At 38.6% G+C, this 10242-nt stretch overlaps 1 protein-coding gene across 1 annotated transcript in view; it reads right to left on the reverse strand.

Annotated features, from left to right (window-relative positions):
- Window positions 1-340: 340 nt before the first annotated feature.
- The window catches only part of ASNS (asparagine synthetase (glutamine-hydrolyzing)), a gene marked incomplete in the record, with an annotated part of 27412 nt that continues 17510 nt past the window's right edge, over window positions 341-10242 (reverse strand). The window contains 8 exon segments of the mRNA XM_027775321.1: window positions 341-677; window positions 1914-2069; window positions 2245-2326; window positions 3334-3434; window positions 5500-5606; window positions 7741-7867; window positions 9138-9265; window positions 9931-10032. Coding sequence (XP_027631122.1) covers window positions 468-677; window positions 1914-2069; window positions 2245-2326; window positions 3334-3434; window positions 5500-5606; window positions 7741-7867; window positions 9138-9265; window positions 9931-10032 — 1013 coding nt within the window.

Raw genomic sequence — 10242 nt, forward strand, 5'->3', positions numbered from 1 at the left:
AACAGTCTCCAGAGGAGACACTGGCTCAACATAAAATTAGCTTACAAAATAGAAGTGTCATGAACTCCTACAAAGAATCTGAGTCTCCAGAGTCTGCACAGCAGCCGTTACCAGGCAGAACTACGACAGAGAAATCATAGGAGAAGACGAGGCAAGGACTGGAAGGACATATGTGCAAGAGGCTCAGAGCAGCTCTGCCCGGAAAGTGCTGTGAATTCTTACAAGAGATTTTTCCCTTTTCCTAGCTCACCCTCCAACTTACGACGATACAGTCAAAGCTACTCAATTTCTAATACCTCTAATGAAAAGACTGTATGGATATAAAATGACTATAGCCACATTTTAGATGTAAGACTTTTTATTGTTTCACATCCAAGTAAGCCTCACGGCTTGTCTACTTGGCCCCAGTCTCCCTGCACTTTGCAGCAATAGAAACATTCACTTTAACTCCACAGCTTAGAAGGCACCTAAGCCTTGGCAGCTGACTTATAATGGGTCAGGGTACGGGCAGAAGGGTCCGTGGCATTTATCCACTTGGGCATCCAGTAGTGGGTCAGCCAGTCAGCTCGGCCTGGGTAGTGGCGTTCAAAGATCTGACGGTAGTAATAGCCTTCCTTAGTTTTAGGAGTATTGAAGGGAAATTTCTGGGCTGCAGCTGCCATCATTGCATCATCAACCTGGAAGAAGATAAGAACAAAACGGTTTTTAAATGGCGTGAAAATACTTATATTTGATCTGACTTCACAAAACTAAAAGCTAACAAAAGACACAACTGTAAATTGTATTAGAGACCCTTTGAATGATCCATCACTTAGAAAATGCTGAAATATCCCTGATATTCATAGCTGCAATGACTTTTTTTTTTTCTTTTTTTTAATCACCAGAGGGCACAAGCATTTGCCAATGAGAAACAGAGAAAGGAGGAGGAAGAATTCCCAATGGAGTGTAATCATGCTCCTACAATCCCTTTCGCTCCATTTATCCATGCTGTTGGAATCTGGGGCATGCTCATGTGCCCAAGTGTGTTTCCTTTTATGTCCTTTATTTTATTTTGGTTTTTGCCATAGAGTACATGCACTGGTCAGAGAGAAACAGAGAGACAGTGAGAGGGAAAGTGAGAAATTACCACCCAGATGGATGGCCATGCTGCAATCCCTTCTCCTCCATTCTCCTCCTGGCTGGGATTTTGAGTACATATTTCCAGCATGATTGTCAAGCTTCCAGGTCTAAGACTCAAGCCAGTCAGCCATGTGGGAGTCCAGCACCTTAACCACCATGCAACCTACTGGCCCCCCCAGTGTGTTTTTCAAGCTTCCAAGGTCATGATTGGGCCGTGTGGAATTCAGCTTCTTTAACAACTAAGCTCTGACATGAGCCCACAATTTATTCTAAAGTGTGTATGTATATGTGTGTGTATATATATATGTATGTGTGTGTGTGTATTTATTTTTTCAAAGAATTATTTCATTGTATTATTATATTAGTATTATTACTTTAATTTACTATAGGGCACATGTACTCACCAGAGAAACAAAGAGAGATAGCAAGCCGCCAGGTCCAGGACTCGAACCAATCAGCCATGTGGGAGTCCAGTACCTTAATCATCACTTTACCTGCTGGCCCCTACACTTCATGACTCTTGACTGTCTTAGTTATTTGTGACTAATAATGTCTGGCCCATAGCAAGTGATCAAAACTATGTTCAATGAAAGTGATGATTAGTAACTTCATGCTCTTTTAAAACTAGATAGTATTTTATAACCCTATATGCTACTTAATTCTTATAAAAGAAATGTTGTTTGGAAGAACTGTCAATCTCTCCTACAGACAAAAAATGTTCAAAGGAAACACAAATGAAACAGTTACAGCTCTGCAGCTACACTGCAGAGACAATGTTTTCAAAGACATTATACCTGGTGTTCAACATATTCTTGTAAAATCTTAAACCAGGAATTCTTAACTGAAGTAATTCCATCACTGAAGGCTTCTTTTGGTCGCCAGAGAATCTCTTTGGGTATCAGATTAGAGTCCTCAAATGTCTCTCTCAGGAGATGTTTTTCTATTCCATTCTGACATGAAAACAAAAGGATCATCAGTGAAAGTAATAAATATTGTGTAAACTGATAATGATGGACAGTTTTTATTGGGTTGTTGGAAAAGTTATAATGTATTTTTTCTATTTTTCTATGCATTAATGCTTCGTGACTTTTCCAACAATCCAATACCTTGAGTTAATTTTCCTACCTTTGGAACCCTCATTTCTGGTGGCAGAGACAAGTAATAGGAAGAAAATCGATGATCCAGGAATGGGACTCTCAGTTCAAGGCTTAAAGGAGAAAAGAGGAAACAAATCTAAATCAAGATGGGTATTTAGTGACTGTGAGTATCAATTTCAATCTGATTCAGTTTTCTGATGAGTAACACTGAGACTACAAAGTCATTTTTCCCAACTCCTAACGAATGCCCTACTCCAATGGATGCAAAAGCATTCAAAACACCAATGATCTCACCTAGAAAGTAAAACTATTTGAGACTATTACTTTTATTTTCCTTTCTATGAACAGTTAAAATACATATCTCAAGAAACAATTCAATTCACCAACATGACCAGCTTAAACACCAAAAACTTCTTTTTTTTAAGTGATTTTTGCTATAGGGCGTGTACACTCGCCAGACAGACAAAGACAGAGACAGAAAGTGAGAAATCACACCCCAGGGAGGATGGCTATGCTGTAATCCCTTCTCCTGTCACAATTTTGAGCCCACATGCGCAGGCATGCCCAGCATGAGTTTTAATCCGCTTGGTCCAGAACTTAAACCACAGTCAGCCACGTGGGAGTCCAGCACCTTCACTATACCACCTACTGGTCCCCAAATGCGGAAAACTTTATCCAACCAGAAATAGTAAGGAAACGGGGTTTAATAGTCTAAACAAACCACCTTGCATTTTCAATGCTCTATCTTCAGGGTCACTGCAGCTAAAACAGGCAGGTAGCTCCCTACTTGTTACATGGAGTTAATAACTTTACTTATCTTTAAAAGACTTACACATAGCTACAGTAATCTCTTTGGGCCGCCCTCATGTTAGTAGAGCACTGCTCTCTTTAAAAATGGAAATTCTCCCTACAATGATCTATAGAAAAAGACCTCACACCATAACCACAATAGCACTTTTAACTTAGCCTAATTTTGGGAAGAACAAATCAATGACGAGGTGCATTTTCTCTATAAAATCAGACTTGGCCACATATAGCCAACTGAAAAGGAGAGAAAATGCGCCACAGTATATTTTTAAATTATTTTTTATAATTGCTTCTTAAAATACTGAGTTACCCATGGGCAGCAGTAGTTCGATCTGCACGGAGAACGTCGAACAAGTAGAGCTCCTTCAGAAGCCTCTCACTCTCCTCTTCAGCCTTGTCAGGAGAAGGAGCCTATTTGACAAACAAAATAGCTTAAGTTCTAAAACCAACAAGAGCTCTGCTTTTGACATACAAAACAGGTTTTACTTCTCCCTTTTTCTTACAGTTCAACATTAAAGGTGGGTGAGACAAAAAGCTTAGTTGAGGAAGGGAGTAAATGACCAAAGAAAAGCAAGCCATGTTTTCTGAAACATACCTCCCCTCCCACCAGAACAGTGAGCGCCGGAACAAATAATGAACAACCATGCACCAGCCATAATTCCACAGAAAAATTAAATGGCAGTGAAGAAATGTTCCATTTTTAAAAAATAATTATTTTATTTAACTTTATTTATTAATTTATTTTTAATTTGACCAGAGAGGAACAGAGAGAGAGAAAGGGAGAAAACAAGCCCCTAGGTTCAGGACTCGAACTGCTGTTGGCTATGTGGGAGTCCAGCACCCTTAACCACCACACCACCTGCTGGTCCCAGAGATGTTCCATTTTAACTAGTTTTAAAGAATTAAAATTATCTGACACTATTAAAACTTTTTCCCCCAAAGAAATGCAAAGGAGACGCTGCCAGATTTCCTCACAGAAACTCACTAGATACTCAAAAATGTTACCATTACACTAGAGGACAGACATACAGAATACGTAGCCAAAGAACTTGTACTATTCTTGCTACAGCACAGATATCCCTCCACTTCAGAGTGCTTACCTTATGAAAATAGATGTAACCCTGTGTAAGTTCATCTGATCCCTCTCCAGAGAAGATCACCACACTATCTGTGTTCTTCCTAATATACTTGGAAATTAAATACATACCTTAAATAAGAGAAATCAATGTTAATGTCATAGCCTCCATCAAAAATGCCTTTTATTTAGCTTTTGGAAAGAACTGCAAGCTTTACTATATTGGACTTCATATTAATATGAGTTTCCAAAATACTGTGCTTACTATACTTATAAGCCAGTCATATATACTTAATCCAAAAGTTACACTGTTGTAATTAAATAGCCCAGAACTATCCTATAATTTCATAAACAAATTTAAAGATTATAATATTTTGGGCCAGCTGGTGGTGTGGAGGTTAAAGTGGCTGGATCCCACATGGCCGACTAATGCAGTTTGAGTCTCCGACCCAGCACTTAAAAAACATGCTGGGTGCATGTGTGTACATGCCCAAAATCCTGAAAGGAGAGAGATGGAAGAAAAGGGATTACAATGTGCCTATCCCCCACAGGGATGCTTTTTCACTTTCTCTCTCTTTCTCTCTCTCTCTCCAATGAACATATACAGCCTCTGTTAAATTAAAAACAAAAACAAAACTAATGTTTTTAGACCAAGAATGTCCATCTTGAAATTTTGTTAAAACTAAAATCATATCTAAAAACCACTGTTTTTCATAATGGTATTACTACACAAAAATAATACTGAGTTCATACTTTAAATTTTGTTGTTTTTACTTCCTTTGTCACTCCCCACTTACCAAATGTCATATATAGTTATATAAACTATTTAAATTATTAAAACAGGCCTGCTTGGAACTGCTCCACTTCTCCCTAAAGCACTGTTTTTCTCCTTTTTATTATCACACACACACACACACACACACACACACACACACACACACACACACAGAAACCCATAATTCCACAGAAAAATTAAATGGCAGTGAAGAAATGTTCCATTTTTAAAAAATAATTATTTTATTTAACTTTATTTATTAATTTATTTTTAATTTGACCAGAGAGGAACAGAGAGAGAGAAAGGGAGAAAACAAGCCCCTAGGTTCAGGACTCGAACTGCTGTTGGCTATGTGGGAGTCCAGCACCCTTAACCACCACACCACCTGCTGGTCCCAGAGATGTTCCATTTTAACTAGTTTTAAAGAATTAAAATTATCTGACACTATTAAAACTTTTTCCCCCAAAGAAATGCAAAGGAGACGCTGCCAGATTTCCTCACAGAAACTCACTAGATACTCAAAAATGTTACCATTACACTAGAGGACAGACATACAGAATACGTAGCCAAAGAACTTGTACTATTCTTGCTACAGCACAGATATCCCTCCACTTCAGAGTGCTTACCTTATGAAAATAGATGTAACCCTGTGTAAGTTCATCTGATCCCTCTCCAGAGAAGATCACCACACTATCTGTGTTCTTCCTAATATACTTGGAAATTAAATACATACCTTAAATAAGAGAAATCAATGTTAATGTCATAGCCTCCATCAAAAATGCCTTTTATTTAGCTTTTGGAAAGAACTGCAAGCTTTACTATATTGGACTTCATATTAATATGAGTTTCCAAAATACTGTGCTTACTATACTTATAAGCCAGTCATATATACTTAATCCAAAAGTTACACTGTTGTAATTAAATAGCCCAGAACTATCCTATAATTTCATAAACAAATTTAAAGATTATAATATTTTGGGCCAGCTGGTGGTGTGGAGGTTAAAGTGGCTGGATCCCACATGGCCGACTAATGCAGTTTGAGTCTCCGACCCAGCACTTAAAAAACATGCTGGGTGCATGTGTGTACATGCCCAAAATCCTGAAAGGAGAGAGATGGAAGAAAAGGGATTACAATGTGCCTATCCCCCACAGGGATGCTTTTTCACTTTCTCTCTCTTTCTCTCTCTCTCTCCAATGAACATATACAGCCTCTGTTAAATTAAAAACAAAAACAAAACTAATGTTTTTAGACCAAGAATGTCCATCTTGAAATTTTGTTAAAACTAAAATCATATCTAAAAACCACTGTTTTTCATAATGGTATTACTACACAAAAATAATACTGAGTTCATACTTTAAATTTTGTTGTTTTTACTTCCTTTGTCACTCCCCACTTACCAAATGTCATATATAGTTATCTAAACTATTTAAATTATTAAAACAGGCCTGCTTGGAACTGCTCCACTTCTCCCTAAAGCACTGTTTTTCTCCTTTTTATTATCACACACACACACACACACACACACACACACACACACACACACACACACACAGAAACTTTTTAGATGATTTTGTTTTCCTTATCCACCCCCACCCCCAAGAGGCTGCAGATTTTCATCCTCCCAATACCCCCATCTAACACACACACCCACACACACACACACACACACACACACACACACGGAAACTTTTTAGATGATTTTTTTTTCCTAATCCCACCCCACCCCCAAGAAATGTAAACAACACAGATAAATTGTAAATCTTTTTTTTTTTTTTAATTGCCAGAAGGTTTGTGTGCTCGTCAGAGAGAAAAAGAAAGAGAGAGCCCAATTTAGTGTGAATATGCTGAAAGCCTTTTCCCCTCCATTTCTTTATCCTATCAGGATTTGGGGCAGGCACGGTCACATACCAGGGCTGGGATGCAAACTACAACCAGCTTTGTGAGATACAGTCCCTAATGCACAGCACTTAACCACTGCTCTAGGCAAGCTTGTGTATCTTTTATTTACTGTGATACTTTGGAGGGTTCTAAATCACCATATTATCTAAGATTCTTTTGCCTTCCAAGGAAAGTGTCTTCAAAGAGAGGCAGATCTTAGCTAGCCGCTTATTAGAAACTCAACAATGGATCAGTCTGATTTGAGGCACATTTCTCATCTCAGTATGTTTCCATGGAATAAAACTGGTGGTGGTGTCAGGGCAGTAAGATCTAGTGATTGATAAGTTGTGTAATGAAATAGTTACCAAAATACATCCAAAAATAAATACTCCTTAGAGAAAATGCATTACAACATGAACCTATTTCTTCATTTTTATATAGAGGAAAGTCCAAGAAACTCTATATAGAGAAACTAGGGGGAGGAGGGGAAGAAGGGGACAGAACATATATATCCACTCTCTAAGGAAATATAAACAGTCATACACTAGAACTGGGGAGGTTGGACTATGCATTTATAGTTCCCTTCACTCCAAGAGATTCAAGGACAACTGTAAATGCTTTTAACCAATTAGTAAATAGGAATTTTATTGACTTTTTCTTTTTTTGTATGTTTATTTCTTCACGAGAATGAGGGGAGAGACAGACGGGCATGCCCAACAGGGTCTGTATCCTGCAATCCACTCCTAGCCTTAGCCACCTAGGTCCCGGGCATGCACACACAAGTGCTGGACACGCACAGGGAGGTCCCTGATGTAAACCCAGAGCCTTTCCCATGTGAGCCCAGCTGCATTACTGCTGCCCCACCACCTGCCTCCTGTATTCATTTTTCTTGAATGTTTTTCTCAACTGTGGCTTAAAATAATGTTTTTTAAACCTTATACTTTTTCAATATTAAAGAAGGCTTTTTTAGTATCATAAAATACCTTACCTACTGAAGCACGAACTGTTGTAATGTCGTAAGTTTCCAAGGAAAATATGACTTCATCCAGGACCTGAATGCCTTCCTCAGAGTTAAAGAGGACTTCATGATGTTCACTTCCGATATGATTTGCCACCTCATTATACAAAGAAATACCCATGTACTTGTTATTTAAGGAAAAGAGAAGCCCTTAAAAATGAAACATGACAGTAGTTCACAAAGCACTATCAACTAAGGGTAGAGAAAAACGAAAAAGGAAAACAAGGGAAAGGATTCTTCAGTTCACTTGATAAAGCCCCACCTGGCCAGGTCTCCTTGTCTGGCCATCTCTCTGCCCTCTATTCAGCAGATAAGAGGTAGGTCGCTCATTGGCTCATTCAGTCTAAGACTTCAACCTAACAGTCAAGAAGTTCCTAACTACACCCATCTTTCCCCACCAATTTTCCTAACCTACCTCAACTCTCTAGCCCAACCAAGTCCCATTCTAAACTTGGTCTCTCACTGACCCTTCTGTCATGCTTAATTTTACATCCAGACTACTCTTCCTAGATGGTAGACTCTGCCCTCATTCTACTTCCTTTGGCCGTTTGGGATTCTCTCACTGTCAGTCAATTTGCCTCAGGACTGATCTCTAGTCCTTTCCTCATTCATTCTATGCAAGTTCTCCAAAATAGGAACCAGGTCTGCACACTGAATATGTACAAGGTCTCCTCTGCCCACAGTTCCAAACATGATGCTTTATGAAAACAAAAAATAATAGCAGCTAACAGTCACAAAATATTTATCAGATGCTAGGTTCTATGCTACTTACTTTATGTGAACTATATCATTTCACCTCATAGCTAGCCTGGAGTAGACACTGTTAGTCCTATTATGTAAGTGAGGACTTCCAGAGCCAGATTTGAAACCAATAATCAAGCTCCATTGCTTGCTGTCTTCACCATCACATTATGGCCTTACTTTCAAAAGGACACAAGGTCTTGATGAAGACTGTATGGGTCATGGTAAATAAATGCACCCAGAGTATACAACAGAACATAGTGGATATTCAAAACTCATTTCATCACTTTTTTAAAATTCATTATACAGAGCATATGCAGACACACCTCACAAACCTTTTTCCCCAGCCCTTTAGCTCCTCAGGATGTTAGGCATGCACTTGACATGTTTTCAGGCCCAACTGGGAATCTGAATCATGATCAGGCATATGGCTTCCAGTACTACAGTTCAGTTAGCAACCAAATGTGCTATTTAGGTTGGGCTGCACATTACTCTATTTAGTATATAAGTTAAAACAATTACCTGAGTCAATACAGCACAGAAGTAGAATCATTAATTAGTGATCCAATTTTCATTCTAATAACAAGTCTTATCCTACTATATAACAGGCAGAGGAAACATCTTACCTTCCTGGCCGCCAGTAAATCAGGGCTGTCTTCCATCCCAATTGCGAACGTCTGGAGAGGATACTGTACCTGGGCCTCTTTTAGCTGCTTTAACAGAGTGGCAGCAACCAAGCTAGAGTCCAAACCCCCTACAAACAAGGCATATATTCATTACGCTCTTGCAGAAAATGGGGACAGATGTGACTTACATTCCCTTTAAGCCATAACATTATAATTTTACCATTTAAAACTTCCCAAGTTTTGTAAACTAAAATCAACTCAACAGAAAAATATACAACTTTGATAATGGTAACAATGTTTGAATTACCTAAAAATCACCATACCCAGGGCTAGCTAAGGGGCTGGACTCCCATGTGGTCAACGGCAGTTCGAGGTGGTGTGAAACTCATACTGAGCACATTTAGGTGCATGCCCAAAATCCTGAGAAGAGAATGGAGGAGATGGAACTGCAGTACAGCCATCCCCCTGGGGAGTGATTCTCTCTCTCTGGAACACATATGCGCCCTATCGCAAAAATCTCTCAAAACACACACACACATACACACACAAAGTCTACAGAATCTTTACTAGCTCACTCTTACACCAAGAATATAGCCGTAGTGTAACTCTGAGTTGCTCTATGGTATAAATATTAAATACAGCTTACAAAAACCCATTTTCATTGTATAACGAAAAAAATTTAAAATCATATAGATAATATTTTATAGTCAAAACCAGAAGGATGGCTACTACCAATCGCTTCACTTAAACAAACTATTCAATAGATATAATTAATTTTTTAAACTGAGTTTACCTGATAAAAGGCAGCCAATCCTTCTGTCTGTCATTAAACGCTTCTTAATAGCATTATCAAAAAGGATCCGGAGATTGCTCTTCACAGTTTCTAACTCAAAACCTATAAACGTAAGAAGAAAATGGAACAGCTCCAGAAAAGATTGGACTGAATTAGTTCCTGAAATGAGGTGGGAAATCCTCCACATCTATCAGAAAGGCATTTACTCAGCAGTGGAACCTGCCAAATCCCAGTGTGTTACCTCTAAGTAAGACAGGAAACAGATCTTAAAAGTAAAATTGTTTAAATACCATGAGAATATACCTCTTTCCC

Source organism: Tupaia chinensis, unplaced genomic scaffold (assembly GCF_000334495.1).
Source record: "Tupaia chinensis unplaced genomic scaffold, TupChi_1.0 Scaffold000544_1, whole genome shotgun sequence".
NCBI classification, from domain to species: Eukaryota; Metazoa; Chordata; class Mammalia; order Scandentia; family Tupaiidae; genus Tupaia; species Tupaia belangeri.